Source organism: Phyllobates terribilis, unplaced genomic scaffold, assembly GCF_046119375.1.
Source record: "Phyllobates terribilis strain yellow unplaced genomic scaffold, ASM4611937v1 Scaffold_1__5_contigs__length_1240528914, whole genome shotgun sequence".
Lineage (NCBI taxonomy): Eukaryota > Metazoa > Chordata > Amphibia > Anura > Dendrobatidae > Phyllobates > Phyllobates terribilis.
Window position 1 is genome coordinate 430,961,166 of NW_027362761.1, and position 19,092 is coordinate 430,980,257.

The 19,092-nt window shown below is 43.5% G+C and overlaps 1 protein-coding gene across 2 annotated transcripts in view; it reads right to left on the reverse strand.

Annotated features, from left to right (window-relative positions):
• Positions 1–785: 785 nt before the first annotated feature.
• Positions 786–19,092, reverse strand: part of FER (FER tyrosine kinase) — a 340,421-nt gene continuing 322,114 nt past the window's right edge. For both annotated transcript variants that reach the window (XM_073677555.1, XM_073677564.1), the window contains exons 19-21: positions 16,477–16,631; positions 5,686–5,808; positions 786–1,195 (exon numbers count right to left, since the gene is read on the reverse strand). In XM_073677555.1, the coding sequence (XP_073533656.1) occupies positions 1,053–1,195; positions 5,686–5,808; positions 16,477–16,631 (421 nt within the window). In that variant the 3' untranslated portion in view covers positions 786–1,052. The remainder of the gene's footprint in view (positions 1,196–5,685; positions 5,809–16,476; positions 16,632–19,092) is intronic.

Genomic DNA, 19,092 nt, shown 5'->3' on the forward strand with positions numbered 1-19,092 from the left:
GTCTGACGATCGAGGATGGGGTGCCACCGATCATCAGGACGGTCGTCCTATGTCTGAATGGAGCAAATGAGATATAGGACGCATATTATCCCGATCATTGAGGGACACAGCGATCAGACACTTGTCACTTATCCTATGTAGGTGGTAACTGTGGGGCAACCCCTAAAACAGCTTGTATATTATACGTATTTTTTTATTCTAGGTGGAGATAAAATTCAGCTAATGTATTCAATGAAATAGAATCTTTGGCCTTGGGTTAAAACCAAAGGTATTGCATCAAAAAGAAAAAGTGCACAACATAAATAGGATTTTCAGCGTTATATTTGGCCCAGGATAACTAAACTACACTGTATCTATGGACAGGAAGTAAAACTCCTGCAATAAAGTACAAAGCATAAATCTCCAACATTTCATAATGTCCAATAATGGATGTGTTCAGTCGATAGTGCGCCATTGTCTGCAGTGAAAACTCATTATTTCCTACAATGTGTCAATAATGTGATATAAAGAGACTTAAGGATGCACTCTGTAGAGATACAGAGGCTTCTAAAATGAAGGGAAAGAATCCGTGCACCACAATATTACATAGATGGCACATTCAGAAGACAACGGGGAGATTTATCAATACTGTCAGACAATGCAAACTAGACCAGGCAGTCTGAAAATGTGTCAGATTTATCAAGACATCTTTACATTGTCTAGTCTAAATTAGTTGGCATATTTTATGCCGGAAATGTGCAGCAAAATTTTGGCACATTTTGTTGCACAATGTAGCATGTTAGACTACCCCTTCACTTTTTGAGAAGCCATACCTCCTTGTCAGACAAAGTGCAGATTACACACATGCACCAGAATTCTGGCACATTAAGCTTGATAAATCTCCCCCAATGAGTTAGATTTCAGGTGATGACCATGGTGCTGTTCAGTAAAAAAGGCACATGCAGATTCACTAGACAAGATGACGGCAGCATTTGGTAAATGCAGTGTGCTTAACAAAAATGCCAGACTAAACTACTATGCTACAAGGTAAGTGTCCATCAGTGAGCTTGGTACTATGTAATTTTCTTTTTGATTGCAGAAAGCTCTTTCTGCATCTCAATGAACTTCGGGCGATTTTCTGGCTTGTACTCCCAACATCGCTGCATGACTTTAAAAACTTCTTCTGGGCACTTCTGTGGGGCCGACATTCGATAACCTGCATGTAAAGTGAAAGACAAGAAAATGAGGGAACACATAATTGCAGTTTAAATGTAATGGTTTATAAAAAAAAAAAATAACCCTGCTGGTTAGAAAGTAGGGACTAAAAAGGTCAACACCTTAAAAGGGGTTTCCGGCTTTGGGGTACAAGTCTGCAGTTATTCTCTACAGACTGGTGAATCCTCACAGGTTTCACATTGTACAATGTGAGGATTCTCTGGTGCCGAGAGTGGGTGGTCATGTGGCCAAAAGTATGTGATTTGCATACTTCTCGTCACATTCCAACTATACTTGCATTGAGCGAGGCAGCGAGCAACTAGTCGGCATGTGACCGCATGTATGAAAATCGTTATACTATAACTTTGATATAGGCCCATATTTTTCATGGTTTGACCAAATTGGGCATAGCTCAGACTAATAACGTAGAACAGCCTAAAGACACAACCCAGAGAATCTAGTGAGCAACACATCCTTGGTAAAGATTATAAAAATTAGCAATAGATAAAAAGTCCCATATCTCTAGAACATACATGTCAAACTCTGGCCCGTGGGCCAAATCTGGCCTGCAGGATGGTTTTATTTGCCACCAGAACCACCACCCCTATGTGAGGCCATTATTCTGTATGGAGGACTATGTGGTGCCCATAATACTGTATGGAGGACTATGTGGGGCCCATTATTCTGTATGGAGGACTATGTGGGGCCCATTATTCTGTACAGAGGACACCACCCCTATGTGAGGCCATTATTCTGTATGTAGGACTATGTGGTGCCCATAATACTGTATGGAGGACTATGTGGGGCCCATTATTCTGTATGGAGGACTATGTGGGGCCCATTATTCTGTACAGAGGACTATGTGGGGCCCATTATTCTGTATGGAGGACTATGTGGGGCCCATTATTCTGTATGGAGGACTATGTGGGGCCCATTATTCTGTATGGAGGACTATGTGGGGCCCATTATTCTGTATGGAGGACTATGTGGGGCCCATTATTCTGTATGGAGGACTATGTGGGGCCCATTATTCTGTATGGAGGACTATGTGGGGCCCATTATACTGTATGGAGGACTACGTGGGGCCCATTATACTGTATGGAGGACTACGTGGGGCTGAGCCATACTGCGATCTTTGGGAGGCAGAATAAACAAATCAACAGCAAGTGAGGAATTGGTTTTATTTATTTTTTACACCATTTCTTGTGCGGTATAAGTGATTAGACGGATTTATTCTTCAGGTCAGTGCAATTACAGTGATACCAGATTTATATGCCGTATTTTTCGGACTATAAGACGCACCGGACCATAAGACGCACCTGGGTTTTAGAGGAGGAAAATAGGGAAAAAAAATGTAAGCAAAAAATTTGGTCATGATGCCCCCATTCTGGTATGGAAAGCCACCCTCATCCTGGTATGCAAGGTCCCCCTCATCCTGTTATGCATGTCACACCAACATCCTGGTATGCCTGGCAGCTCCACATCCTGGTATGCCTGGCAGCCCCACATCCTGGTATGCCTGGCAGCCCCACATCCTGGTATGCCTGGCAGCCCCACATCCTGGTATGCCTGGCAGCCCCACATCCTGGTGTGCCTGGCACCTCCATCTCCATTACAGAAAAAAATAAACACTCCTACTCACCTTTCTTCTTCTCTCCTCCAGCGCTGTGTCCTCCTCTGCAGCCAGCAGAGATCTCCCTGTGTGAGCCGCGCATGACGTAACTGACATGAGCGCTCACACAGGGAGATGCTGTGCCAGAAGAGTCACAGCTCCCCACGCTGGGACTGTGTGCGTGGGGAGCAGTGACTGCATGCTCCTGGATAGTAGGCGCACACTGGAGCCGCAATGCGGCTCCTGCTGCAGGGCGCTTGCGTGTGCCCGCTATTAAAGAGCATGAATATTCACCCCCTCTCCACTCCTATGGGCGTGGAGAGGGGGTGAATATTCATGCTCTTTAGTAGCGGGCACAAATGACTGCCGAGCGACGCAGCTAAACTGTACGCCCGTGATTAAAGACCATGAATATTCAGTGCTCCCCACGCCAGCAGTGAATATTCATTTTCTTAAGCAGCGGGGACAGTGTAGGCTGCAGTAGCCGCTGCTGCATCCTGTACCCCGCTCCTCCGCCGTTGCTGCCCCCCCCATAACCCCACCACCCACAGCAACAAGACAGTATAGAATAGAAGGTTCGGACTATAAGACGCACCCCCCACTTTCCTCCAAAATTTTTGAGGAAAAAAGTGCATCTTATAGTCTGAAAAATACAGTATTTTTTTATGTTTGGCTGCTGTCGCACACTAAAAGACGGTTTTACAAAAAAACGTTTTTGCATCGCCATATTCTGAGAGCTATAATTTTTCTCTATTTTTACTGACAAAGACATGTGAGGACTTGTTTTTTTTTTGGGACGTTTTTATTTGTACCATTTTCGGGCACAACATTTTTTGATCGCTTTCTATTTTGATTTTTGGGAGGCAGAATGAACAAAAACCAGCAACTCAGTTTTTTTTTGTTATGCAATTCTCCGTGTTGTAAAAGTGATAAGGCAGCTTTGTTCTTCACGTCGGTACAATCACAGTGATACTACATTGATATTTTTTATGTTTTGCCGCTTTTACACAATAAAAACTATTTTTTTGAAAAAAATCATTTTTGCATCGCTGTATTCTGAGAGCTATAGTTTTTTATTTCTCCGCTGACGGAGCTGTATGGCGGCTTGCATTTTGTGGGACAAGATGAAGTTTTCAGCAATACCATTTTAATTTACATTCGACTTTTTGATTGCATTTTATTCCACTTTTTGTTCAGTGGTATGATGAAAAAGCATTGCATTTTACCATATATATATTTTTTTACAGTGTTGAATGAAGTGGTTAACTACTGTCAAGGGAGGACACCGGGGAGATCACGCAGCTCCCACCATAGCTGCCTCCAATTAGTCATGGGATGCAACTCCGCTGCCTCCAATCGTCAGGACAATTACGCAATTGACTGTTAAATGATGGATGAGGCCATTTCTACTACTAGGTTACACAATTACATACACCCTGGAACGATCACTGCCTACTCCAAAATAACAAAAGGAACTACTAGATGCCAACACCAATCATTAATATAGGCCAATTGGACGTTACAGGTAGCATATGGCTTGAGGGATGCAGTTTAGAGAGCAAGAGAAACAGAGCTATTACATTTTATAGAATTAATTCAGAAAGGTAGGCAGTGTTTATGAAAAATATACAGAGATGTTACAAAATGAGAACAAAACAATATGGTATATAGAATCACATTAAATGGATAACAAAAGAAAAGAACTGAACATGTGTCACGGAAATGGCTCAGAACATGGCGGGGGGAGGTACCCATTTTAGGAAAATGGAAATAATCACAGTAAGCTCTACCATCTAGGACTGACAATTGACCAAAACCCAAACTCAAACTCTGATGTTTATTAGATCAAGGTTAAGGCCACATACTTTCCCTTGGTGAGTGCATATGGGGGATTGGTTGTGGGATGTGCTAGGAATTTTATAAAATTATGAGATCCCCATCTTTCAGGATATCTTCGCCCCCAGAGGTCCTAAGCAGGAGATATCGTTGTCATGTTTCCCATCATGATTTTACCTTTCTATAGAGATGAAACATGGCATGGATAGCATCATCCATCTGACCAATATTTAGTTGGAGGAGTTCAGCCAGTCTTATGGTGATATGCGTGAATACGTTATGTTCATCCCTTCGCTACGACGCCAAAAATATATCTCCCATAAATATCAGACCGATACAAACTCCAATATTCATCACTGACCACTGGCTCCAGAAAGTCTGAGATAAACCTTTTGAACAGAGGAAGCTGATTCCTTTAAAAAGAAGCCTCTGTACTTTTCCACCTCTGAGTACACGGATCATAGGCATGTTGGCTGGTTCTCATCAAATCTCCCCTCCCTCTCCCAGCCTCCTAAATTTTGCGACTGATATCAATCACAGCATTTAGGGGTTAAATGACCCAGGGCAGTACGGGCACCGTTCCTGGCCGTGACAGTGGGAGCTCGGCTATAAGTTACGCCGAGCTCCCAGGGGCACAACTCTTGTGCCCGCAAGATCACCATGAAATAAGTTGATATGTCATATGTCATGAACTCCTTCCTGTCCATAGCGTAATCTTACGTCAAAGGTTGTGAAGGGGTTAAACTAGAGCTTTTGTGCTGCTAGCATGATTCTAAAAACTGGAAATACACATCTTTATAGGGGATATTAAAGATGTTACTTTGATTGCTTTGCTTAGAATATGTCATGAATCAGCAGAAAAAAAGGAGAAAGTGTCATGACAAATAACTGGGAGAGCATTGATGTTCATGTGGCTATGTCTGGAACTGCCGCTCAGACCATTCAAAGGAATACTGCAATTAAAGGAGTCTCTTTATTCTGTTGACTGGTGGGGTCCCAAAAGTTAAGACAAAAGACCCCATCTCTCCGAAGGGTAAGCTTACCTTTTTCTACTTGTTCCCGAGCTTGCTGATTGGTCATTCCTGGATAAGGGCACACTCCCAAGCTGAATGTTTCCCATAGAAGAATACCAAAGCTCCACACATCACTTTCAGAACTATATCGTCCTGGAGAAACAAAAAACAGAATCAATATTTTAAGATAACACTATCAGTTTATGTCATAAAACTGGAGTTCGTTATAACAGGCATGCACCTCTTAATGAATTTTGCCCAAGTCACCATTCAAACATACACTTCACCAGGACATGCACACAAAACATCAGTTTTGATGAAGAGGGGCCTAAGAGTTTTGAAGACCAGGTGGAGTCAATCGGAATCCTTTCCATACCAGTACACAAGTCCATTTACTACTTATTTTTTTATATAGGCTTGGACTAATTTTTTTTTCCTGTTTATTCAGACTTTTGATACCAAACAAGATTTTGCAATCTGGAAACCATGAACACTTTCCAAAAGAAAAGATATATTTTGAAGGGATTTATTTTTGCTAGTTCTAGAGAAAGAAAAAGAAACCTGGTCTTCAATTTAATATATTGATTCTCTCATGTTCCAGTGCAATACTAAACATTGCAATAAGCAATACTAAAATTAGAGATTTTGAAACCGATAACTAGATTGGGGAAAAAATTGCCATTTTAAAACCAATTGATGGGTCTGGCTGGTAATACCACCACCATTTTAGAAAAAAAAGCTTTACAAGCAAGTCATAAGGAAATATTACAAAATACATTTATAGAACAAGAGAACATTGTACTGAAATAAATATATATATACTGTATATACATTGCTCAAAAAAATAAAGGGAACACTTAAACAACAGAATATAACTCCAAGCAAATCAAAATTCTGTGAAATCAAACTGTCCACTTAGGAAGCAACACTGATTGACAATCAATTTCATATGCTGTTGTGCAAATGGAATAGACAATAGATGGAAATTATTGGCAATTATCAAGACACCCTCAATAAAGGAGTGGCTCTGCAGGTGGGGACCACAGACCACATCTCAGTACCAATGCTTTCTGGCTGATGTTTTGGTCACTTTTGAATGTTGGTTGTGCTTTCACACTCGTGGTAGCATGAGACGGACTCATCCAGGATGGCACATCAATGAGAGGTGTGGCAAGAAGGTTTGCTGTGTCTGTCAGCGTAGTGTCCAGAGGCTGGAGGTGCTACCAGGAGACAGGCCAGTACACCAGGAGACGTAAAGGGGGCCGTAGGAGGGCAACAACCCAGCAGCAGGACCGCTATCTCCACCTATGTGCAAGGAGGAACAGGAGGAGCACTGCCAGAGCCCTGCAAAATGACCTCCAGCAGGCTACAAATGTCCATGTGTCTGCACAAACGGTTAGAAACCAACTCCATGAGGGTGGTATGAGGGCCCGACGTTCACAGATGGGGGCTGTGCTCACAGCCCAACACCGTGCAGGATGCTTGGCATTTGCCACAGAACACCAGGATTGGCAAAGTCACCATTGGCGCCCTGTGCGCTTCACAGATGAAAGCAGGTTCACACTGAGCACATGTGACAGAGTCTGGTGACGCCGTGGAGAGAGATCTGCTGCCTGCAGCATCCTTCAGCATGACCGGTTTAGCAGTGGGTCAGTTATGGCGTGGGGTGGCATTTCTTTGGAGGGCCACATTGCCCTCCATGTGCTCACCAGAGGTAGCCTGACTGCCATTAGGTACCGAGATGAGATCCTCAGACCCCTTGTGAGAACATATGCTGGCGCGGTTGGCCCTGGGTTCCTCCTAATGCAGGACAATGCCAGACCTCATGTGGCTGGAGTGTGTCAGCAGTTCCTGCAAGATGAAGGCATTGAAGATATGGACTGGCCCGCCCGTTCCCCAGACCTGAATCCGATTGAGCACATCTGGGACATCATGTCTCGCTCCATCCACCAAAGTCACGTTGCACCACAGACTGTCCAGGAGTTGGCGGATGCTTTAGTCCAGGTCTGGGAGGAGATCCCACAGGAGACCATCCGCAACCTCATCAGGATCATGTCCTGCCGTTGTAGGGAGGTCATACAGGCACGTGGAGGCCACACACAATACTGAGCCTCATTTTGACTTGTTTTAAGGACATTACATCAAAGTTGGATCAGCCTGTAGTGTGTTTTTCCACTTTAATTTTGTGGGTGACTGCAAATCCAGGCCTTCTTTGGTTAATAAATTTGATTTCCATTGATGATTTTTGTGTGATTTTGTTGTCAGCACATTCAACTTTGTACAGAACAAAGTATTCAATGAGAATATTTAATTCATTCAGATCTAGGATGTGTTATTTGAGTGTTCCTTTTATTTTTGTTGAGCAGTGTATATGTATATGTTGAAACAGTAAAAAAAATTACAAGGGAATCTGTCAGCAGGTTTCTGCTATTTAATCTGAGAGCAGCATAATGTAGGGGAAGAGAACCTGACTCCAGGGATATGTCACTTGCTCAGCAGCTTGCTCTAGTTTCAATACAATCAGTGTTTATCAGCAGACGATTTTCACTGGCTGACTAGGTCACAAGTCCAGGCCAGTCAGGCTAATGTGCTATAAGCCAACCCCCATCACTGATTGGCAGTTTGCTGACAATGCACAGTGTACACAGGAAGCTGCCAATCAGGGGTGTGGGCGGGGGTTATACAAAGCTCGGCATTCTAGCCATTGGTACATCTACAGCAGATAAAACTGGGATTCTATCAAAACTACACCAAACAGAACAACAAATCATACATCGCTGGAATAAGGGTATTCACCCTTACATCAACCTGATGACACATTCCCATTAATATAGATTTAAACTATGGAATGCTATTGGCTGAAATCACAAAACTACTGTATCCTCACCCCTCCCCTGTAGATTGTGAGCCCTCGCCGGCAGGGTCCTCGCTCCTCCTGTACCAGTTGCCGACTTGTATTGTTCAAAATTTACTGTAATTGTTTGTGCTATGTATATCCCTTTCATCTGTAAAGCGCCTTAGACTTGTGAATGCCCACATTGCACGCTGTGAGGACTCTCTTGTGCCGTGACAACAGCGGCAGGTGCGTGTCCGCAAATATGTGATTGGCATACATGCGATCAGGTGCTGACTAGATGGACACACCTTTGTTTAATGCAAGTATATTGAGCGAGGCCAGACAACTCTAGTTGGATTGTGGCTGGAAGTATGCAAATCGCATACTGACAGTCACATGACCGCCCGCTCCCAGAAACGGCACTGAAGAATCCTAACAGTGTGCACAATATGAGCATTCACATGTCTGCAGTTACATAGACTACAAGTCTGCAGGTCACTCTAAGGCTGGATAATATATTTTGTTTAGTTTATTTTTTCAGTTTCTCTATTGCATAGATTAAGCCATTGTGATGAAACGTATGGACTATGTCAGCAAGTAAACTTTTCATAATTAACACAAGGTAACATAACAGCAAGATGAGCTATAAGGGGCATACTGAAGTCTAAAGACTATTGTACAAAAGCCATGTTATGATGGAGTAACATTAGCCAAGATTTATCGAGGAGCCTAACACTTGTTAGATCTTAGTACCTCATTGAAATGTAAATACAGAAATTGTAGCAACAGCGTGTTAACCATCTTGACGTAAGCGGAGTCGGTGTGCACTTTAACTATCTTTTCCAACCGTGCTAAATTAGTTTTCAAGTCTAATAGACCATAATTAAGGCCATTCAATGTGCGGTTGGAGGTAACATTAGTTTCCTTGGCGGCTTACCCACTCACTTCAAACTTTGGCATGCTGTAATTTAACACTTTTCATTGAAGTCATTCGTTTGGTATATATGTTAAATGTAATTACGTTTTCCCAAGAAGCTGAGCTAAAGAACTGCTATGTACAGTAAATTCTGCACACAAACTACAGAGCTGTACTTTCTAAATACATAAAATGATTGTCGTTACAGCAGGCAACTGCTTGTTAACGCACTACATATTCCTTTCACATAAATATTCTAAAATATGACAAATACCAAATGAATTGTTGCTACTTATGAAAATACATTGAAGTTATCGGCTTCAAACACTTTGCATGAATGAATATCTCAACTAAAAAACACCTTATCTTGAGCGACGTTCCCTGAAAATCTCAGGTCTGAACTTCATTCTCCTTATTGCCAGAGCCGGCTTTATAATGCACTAATGAACTTGAGTGGAATGCTAACTACTCCAGCTCTTCAGATTAGTTTAACAATCAGACAACAGAAGTGCAGTGTCAAGAGATTGTCATTAGATCTGCAGATTTTTGTTATTTGCAGAAATGAAGCAGGAGACAGAATTATCAGCCATGTTCCAAGTGTTTGTGGAGTGCATTGGCCATGATTGCACAAAGAACGATTTCTACGGGTGCAGTTCATTTTTTTTGGGCTACTTCACCTGATTATGTTGTATGATGGTCTGATTGTGTAGAGAGTGGGTGGATTAAGCAGAAATTTAAAAATAGGCAAATTCATCAAAGAGGTCTGAAACAAAATTAGGTTGATTTCAACACTAATTTTGTGAAGGTTTTCTTACGAGGTTATATAAGCCGATAGAAGTATTAATCTCTCTACTTCTACATTAAAGAGCATGTTAAAAGGAGACCATAAATATATTGTAACAGGACCACGTAAAAAGTGACTGTCGGTGTGTACATTTACCCTAGGGCCCGGTCTCATACTGTGTAAATAAACCAGTCAGGCAGTTTGGTAACAGGGAACTGTAAGCCCAATTCTTCAAAGCTTTCAAGCCAGAATTATGGTGTAAAAAGCTTTGAAAAATCACAAAATTTAGGTGCAACTCAGTTGTTCCCCAAAGTTTGTGACTTTTGGTGTTTTCACATAAGTTTCTCACAGTTCCAACAAAATGGGTGGGGGCAGGATGCCACAGCTTGTTAAATTCATGACAAGCTGATACGTTCCCTAAGCCAGAAATCTCGCTCCAGTACCTGACTGGAATAGTGCACGGAGCCACATGCTACTCATCAGTCGCTTTAGATTCATGAAGAGGGGTGCACCTCTTAATAAATCAGGAGCATATGACTTCAACATGCCCCCTCATCAAGACTGACATGAACAACACTGGTCCTGATGATTACGGCCCTTTGTATTTTCCCTGCTCTATGGGGCCACTCCAGGTGTTTGCAATGACCCTGGCTAATCACCTGCAATGCTCAGGTATGGTAAAGAAAAGGTCAGACAATCCACAAGCTGATGGCTCTATCGGTGCACCTGAGAAAACTGCTGCGAGTAAAGCAATTGTTGGGGTAGGGACTGTGCACTTGGCCCAGTTCTGGTGAATCAGATTTTTTTCCAGTTTAGTTATTTATTTTGTATCGTTTTGTATTTTGTTTTGCTGTTGTACGGAACCAATAAAACCTTAAGGCTGAGTTCACACGATGCGTTTTTCATGCGTTTCCACGGCGTTTTTGCAGTTGCGTAAGGCTGAGTTCACACGATGCGTTTTTCATGCATTTCCGCGGCGTTTTTGCAGTTGCGTAAACGCCGCGGAAACGCATGAAAAACGCATGGTAGAAGGGCAGCAATGTTCCCCAATGGAAATCCGCATGTGCTGTGCCCATGATGCGGATTTTTCCGCAGCGTAAACGCTGCGGTCAAAAATCCGCAGCATGTCAATTAATTTTGCGGAAACGCTGCTCTTTTGCCGCCATTGACTTGCATTAGACCGCATGGAATCCGCATCACTGTATATGTTGATGCGCTTTTCATGCGGTCTAATGTGCGGATGGTACCCGGGTGTGGATGAGAGGAGAGTCTCATCCAGACCCAGGTACCATTAAAAAAAAAAGAATAAAATAAAAAAAATATATATTCTCACCTTATGACGGCCCGCGCTGCGTCCTGCCGGCTTCCCGCGCACTTCGCGGTTGAATGAAGGACCTTCGCTGACGTCAGAGTCATGTGACGGGTCACGTGACGCTGACGTCGGAAGGTCCTACAGTCTTCACTGCCGGCAGCCGGGACCGATGAAGCAGGACACCGGGGGCCATCAGAGGGTAAAGTATATATTTATTTTTTATTTCTTGACATTCACACACTATATAAATCCATGCCGGTTGCATGGATTTATATAGTGTAAGTTGACAAGCACTTTCCAAGTGATGCTAAAATCGCTTGGGAAGCGCTTGTCAACCCGCATGCGGAAATGAAAGTGAAGACCGCTTCATTTCCGCATGTCCCTGGCAGGAAACCGCATGTACAATCCGCATGCGTTTTTTCCTGCCAGAGAGATGCAGAAACGCTCAGGAAAAAATCCTGAGCATTTCTGCATCGTGTGCACATACCCTAAAAGGGATATTGAAAGAGTGTGGCACTAGATGTGAAATAGTGAGACTGTCTTTTACCTTATCTTATATTTACTATACGGGATGTTCCCAAGCACCTATACAGTTTTCCCCTTTTGAGATGTTTTTTTGGTCAACACTCCAGAGTTCCTCTTGATTTCACCAAAGAGAACTGGAAGACCAGGAAGCTACCCCATAAAAAGAGTAAGGCTGTGTGCCCACTATGCGTTTTTTAAGCGTTTCCGCAGCTGCAATTCCGCTAAAGAAACGCATAAAAAACGCTTGGTAGACCGTCTGCCATGTTCTCCAATGATAATCCGCATGTGCTGTGCCCATGCTGTGGAAATTACAGCTGCGGATTATCACTGCGGAAAAATCTGCAGCACTACCAATTATTTTGCGGCATTGCGGCGTTTTCGAAGCCACTTACTTGCATTGGAACGCATGTAATCCGCATCACTGCATCTCTACATGCAGATTACATGCGTTTCAATGTGCGGATGGTACCCGGTTCTGGAGAAGAGGAGACTCTCCTCCGGACCCGGGTACCATAGTACCTGAAAAAAAAAAAAAAAAAAAAAAAAAGAATAAAATAAAAAATAATTATTATACTTACCTTCTGATGATCCCCGGTGTCTTTGTCCTGGCTTGGCGGCAACTCGTGGGTAGACTAAAAGGACCTGCGGTGACGTCATTTAGTCATGTGACGGGTCACACGACCGCTAACGTCGGCAGGTCCTTTAATCTACCGCGAGCTGCCGGCAAGCCAAGACAAGGAGACCGGGGGCCATCAGAAGGCAAGTATAATATTTATTTTTTACTTTTTACCATTCTTTTGGTCACACTATATAAATCCATGCCGTTTGCATGGATTTATATAGTGTGACCAAGTTGACAAGCACTTTCCAAGGGATGCTAAAATCGCTTGGAAAGCGTTTGTCAACCCGCATACGGAAATGCATTTGAAGAACGCTTCACATCCGCATGTCCCTGGCAGGAATAAAGCATGTACAATCCGCACGCGTTTTTTCTGCCAGGGAGATGCAGAAACGCTCAGGAAAAAATCCAGAGTATTTCTGCATCGTGCATAGCCTTACACTGTGTTCCAAATTATTATGCAAATAATATTTTCTCAGATTTTCCCAAATTACCTATATGAATTGCAGTCATTGTAATTTTCCAGTGAAATAACTATTAGAGTACAATTGAAAGGTTTTTGTACAAACTGCCTATGATAACAGTATATTTTTTAAAAAATAAAAAACTCAAACTGCACTCAAAATGCATGTTCCAAATTATTATGCACAGCAGAGTTTTCAACCTTTTCATTTTAATAAAGAACAAAAAAATGGTCATTTTTGAAATTATAAGCATTAGCAGGTTATTACAAACTGAAATCAAACAGTTTTCAACTCAAAACTTTATTCTAGGTGATGTTACATTTGCACATAGGACCCCTTGTTCGAAAGGAGCTTCTGAACTCTCTCGTCCATTGAATTTGTCAGGTTTTGGATGGTTTCTGCTTCAATTGTTTTGCATGAGGACAGAATACCCTCCCAGAGCTGTTGCTTAGATGTGAACTGCCTCCCGCCATCATAGACACTACTTTTGATGATGCTCCAGAGGTTCTCAATGGGGTTGAGGTCAGGGGAGCATGGGTGCCACACCATAAGTTTGTCCCCTTTTATGCCCATAGCAGCCAGAGATGCAGATGTGTTATGTGCAGCATGAGACGGGGCATTATCATGCATGAAATGATCTCGATGGTCCAGATGGATGGAGTGGAGGATGGCTGGTTGATGGACACCCCATGCAAACACGGCTACGGCGCTAACAAGGAGGAGGTGGAGTAATGTTTTGGGCTGGAATCATGGGGAGAGAGATTGTCGGCCCTTTTAGGATCCCTGAAGGGGTAAAGATGAACTCCATAATGTATGTTGAGTTTCTCAAACAGCACTTCCTTCCATGGTTCAAGAAGAAGAACCGTGCATTCCGCAGCAAGATCATTTTCATGCATGATAATGCCTCGTCTCATGCTGCACATAACACATCTGCATCTCTGGCTGCTATGGGCATAAAAGGGGACAAACTTATGGTGTGGCACCCATGCTCCCCTGACCTCAACCCCATTGAGAACCTCTGGAGCATCATCAAAAGGAGTGTCTATGATGGAGGGAGGCAGTTCACATCTAAGCAACAGCTCTGGGAGGGTATTCTGTCCTCATGCAAAACAATTAAAGCAGAAACCATCCAAAACCTGACAAATTCAATGGACGAGAGAGTTCAGAAGCTCCTTTCGAACAAGCGGTCCTATGTGCAAATGTAACATCACCTAGAATAAAGTTTTGAGTTGAAAACTGTTTGATTTCAATTTGTAATAACCTGCTAATGCTTATAATTTCAAAAATGACCATTTTTTGGTTCTTTATTAAAATGAAAAGGTTGAAAACTCTGCTGTGCATAATAATTTGGAACATGCATTTTGAGTGCAGTTTGAGTTTTTTATTTTTTTAAAAATATACTGTTATCATAGGCAGTTTGTACAAAAACCTTTCAATTGTACTCTAATAGTTATTTGACTGGAAAATTACAATGACTGCAATTCATATAAATAATTTGGAAAAATCTGAGAAAATATTATTTGCATAATAATTTGGAACACAGTGTATAGCGCAAATTACCCAAATGTAGAACAGAACTGAAAAAGTGAGGTCCTTAGTAAAGGAACACTTAGGGAATCTGTCACCAGAGAAAAACACTACTAAACTGCAGATATTGGATTAATCTGAAAAATAATCTCTATATATAATTGTCTTATCCCGTCTGTCTGTCTTTCTGTCTGTCTGTCCAGGAAATCCCGCGTCGCTCATTGGTCCGGCCGCTGTCTGTCCAGGAAATCCCGCGTCGCTCATTGGTCCGGCCGCGGCCAATCAGCGACGTGGGATTTCAGAAAAAAGATGGCGGCCGTTAGCAGCTCATCTGCCGGACGGAGGTCAGCGGCGATGCAGCCGGGAGATGAGCGGCGCTAGCAGCAGAACTACCCCAACCAGCGGCGCTGCTGACCTCCATGCGGCTAACGTCGGGAGATCAGCGGCTAGGACCGCTGATCTCCCGACGGCAAGTGTGAACGGAGGACAGGGGAGCGGCGCCGCCGGTCGGGATGCTTCTGCTGTGAGCAGCCGCTCATCTCCCAGCTGCTCGCAGCGGAAAAACCCGCACAAGCAGCGCCGCTTCCCGGTCCTCGCTAATACGACGCTGATTGGTCGCAGCCACCGGCCGTAACCAATCAGCGAGATTGGCGCAAAATGTAAACACCGCTCTCGTTGATTGCTCGCGGCCAGCGGCCGCGACCAATCAGCATTATTGGCGCCAAATTTAAACACCCCCCTGCTGATTGGTTGCGACGGCCGGCCATGACCAATCTGCATTATTGGCGCCAAATTTAAACACCCCTCTGCTGATTGGTCGCGACCGCCGGCCACGACCAATCTGCATTATTGGCGCCAAATTTAAACACCCCTCTGTTGATTGCTCGCGGCCGCCGGCCGACCGCGAACAATCAGCGAGATTGGCGCCAAATTTAAACACCGCTCTGCTGATTGGTCGCGGCCGCCGGCCGACCGCGACCAATCAGCGATAATTGGCGCCAAATTTAAACAAAGCTCTGCTGAGTGGTCGCGGTCGCGACTAATCAGCGATTTTATCGCCAAATTTAAACAAGCTCTCCGGTCCTCACTAACACAGTTCGCTGATTGGTCGCGGCCGCCAAATTTAAACACCGTTTTGCTGATTGGTCACGGTTGCCGGCCGCGACCAATCAGCGATTTTGGCACCAAATTTAAACAATGTTCTGCTGATTGCGCCCGGTCGGCCGCATACATATTCTAGAATACCCGATGCGTTAGAATCGGGCCACCATCTAGTAGCGTTATAATGCTGGCCGGCGCCCGCACTTAGCCTAACACTGCGGGGAGAAAATTTACTTTATTCTCCCTGGTAGAGTTCCGGTTCCAGTCACTGGTTGGCGCTGGCACTAGTCCAGTCACAGCTGAATATTTAGCCCGCTCCATATACCCGCTTCCAACTTGCCCTGTACATGTACGGCGCATGTTGTGAAGGGGTTAATTACACAACAACAACAGAGGTCTGACCCTGGTATGATAGTAGGGTAAAAGAAGATGCACATACAATTCTCCAACTGGACAGAATAATGTTATCCTTCTTCCACTGGCATTATTATTGCAGTCTAATTGAGAGCAGTATACTCAATCAACATTATGACACCCAAAAGCTGGCAGTGAGGAGTACTTGTTGGCTAACTTGGCCTTGTCCTTTGGCCAGCTACAGCAGCATTATTAATACAGTGATATTATTGTATAAGATCATGACAAGAAAAGCTATACCGCATACAAGAAAATATACAATTCCATGCTCATTGGCACTGAAAAATAATTGAATTTTATAAAAGTAGAGAAATGAGTCTTACCATAATTGAGGGCTTCTGGGGCTGTCCATTTGATAGGAATCTGTTTTAAGCCTGAAGATGAATATATTCCATCATCTTCTTGACGAGACATGCCAAAGTCACTGATTTTCAAAACATTATTTTCACCTACAAGACAGTTTCGTGCTGCCAGGTCCCTAGGAAACAAAAATGTGTTGGAAAGGAATTGAATTTACCTTCAGATTAACAGCAACACATGAATAATTCTACAACTTGTGATTCTTTTTCTTTTCAAGAAGTCTTTGACATGGTCAAAAAAAAAAAAAAAAGTTACCTTATTTTTGTATTCTATGAAGGGCAGTTTCTCTATATAACAATTCCTGCTACGGAAATATTCAGAATTTTACTACTGAATAATCCACTTTCAGCACGATTTATTGACTGCTAAAGGCTTCCAAAAACACAGTTAAAGGGAACCTGTCACCAGGTTTTCGCTACCAGATCTGAGAGCAGCATGATGTAGGGGAAGAGACACGGATTCCAGCGATGTGTTGGGATGCAGTTTGTTGTTTTTTTTTTCAATCCCTGTTTCATCTACTACAGATCTACCAGTTCTCTGAATGCAGATGTCTGCATAACCTCGCCCACACCACTGATTTGCAGACTTCTGTATACACCGCATAGGCAGAAAGCTGCCAATCAGTGTTGGGGGGGTTGGGGAGTTAAAATTAGTTCATGAATATGGAGGAGTACATGCCAGCAGGTTTACTAGTCCTCTAGCGATAATCTCATGCAGATAAAACCATGATTATATCAAAACTAGAGCAAGCAGCCCAATAATTGACAAACACTAGACTCAGAGCCTGCTGCTCTCAGATTAGGGGGCAAATGCCTGGTGACACACTGCCTTTAAAGAAGAAGTCTCATCAACCTTGTATTCCATAATCTGTCCTAATTATCTATTTAATGGTGTGTAATTGTACTGAAATAACAATAGCTGCCTTCCCTGGTTTCCAGCGCCACTCCGGTCCTCTTCTAGTCCATGTGACCTGAAAAGACTGGCTGATTCCAACAGGTTTGTGTGCACACCAGAAGTTGCTTTCTTAGGCCACGGCCCCACTATCAGTATTTGGTCAGTATTTTCTCTGAGGAGTGGGAGCCAAAACCAGGAGTGGAACAATCAGAGAAAAGGTATAATAGAAACATGTCACCAATTCTGCATTTATCACCCACTCCTGGTTTTGGCTCCCACTCCTGGGAAAAAAATAGTGACCAAATACTGATAGTGGGGCCTTAGCCTAAGGCCATGGTCCCACTATCGGTATTTGGTCAGTATTTTTTCTCCGAAGTGGGAGACAAAACCAGGTGAGGAACAATCAGAGAAAAGGTAGAATAGAAACAAGTCACCAATTCTGCATTCTGCACTCCTGGTTTTGGCTCAAAAAAATACTGACCAAATACTGATAGTGGGGCCGTGGCCTTAGTGTTAAGGCCCCGTCACACTTAGCGACACTGCAACGATCCCGACAACGATACGACCTGTCAGGGATCGCTGCTGCGTCGCTATGTGGTCGCTGGTGAGCTGTCAAACAGGCAGGCTCACCAACGATCAGGGGAGCAGCGACATCGTGGAAATAATCTTTCCACGATGTCCTGCTCCTGGTTACCAGCCTGCTGAAGCAGGAGCAGGCTGCTGAAGCAGGAGCAGGCTGGTAACCATGGTAAACATTGGGTTACTAGGGGCACACGCGCACCTAGTAACCCGTTGTTTATCATGGTTACCACTCTGCTACGATGAGCAGGAGGTTATCGCTCACTTTAGCAGGCTCGTAACCATGATAAACAATGGGTTACTAAGTGCGCGTGTGCCCCTAGTAACCCAATGTTTATCATGGTTACCAGCCTGATCGCTGGTCCCGCTGGTCACACACAGCGATGTGTGCTGACCAGCGGGAGGGCAACGACCAAAAAAAGGTCCAGGACATTCTGCAGTGATCAGCGACCTCACAGCAGGGGCCTGATCGCCGCAAAGTGTCACACATAGCGACATAACTGGTGAGGTCGCTGTTGCGTCACCAAAAAAGTGACACAGCAGCGATCTCACTAGCGATCTCGCTATGTGAGATGGGGGCTTATGTCTAAGCTCTAAGGAGCCTTTGTCTGAGAACCATAAACATACAATGGGAAAGCAGCACCTCCCCGCACTGTGGACATTGTGTGATCTGGTAAAGCTGTGGAGCGTTGACATGGCACTGGTGTGACGCTGGACACTGGTATTTTATTACACTTATACTCCATTACATAAATAGGAGGGATTACGAAATTAAAGTTTTGATGAGCCTTCTTCAAGTCAAAAATTACAACCAATGCAAAAAAACAAAGAAAAAATGGGTCATGCAGTTATCCAACTGAGAAGTTTGACATTCTTTCATCTGATCTTTCAGTGAAGCTTTTATTACTTGGCACCCAGTGAAGTCAATGTTTGTGTAAAGCACATATGGGCTGAGAGAGCGCCAGTGACTGAGTCACTCTTTGTAGCACTTCTCAGCCCAGAGATAGTGTTGAATCTAGTCAATTGTATTCATATTCCCAATTAAAATATAAGAGAAGGGGGACAAAGCAGACAAACCTTTTTAGAGTACATGTAACCTTGAACAC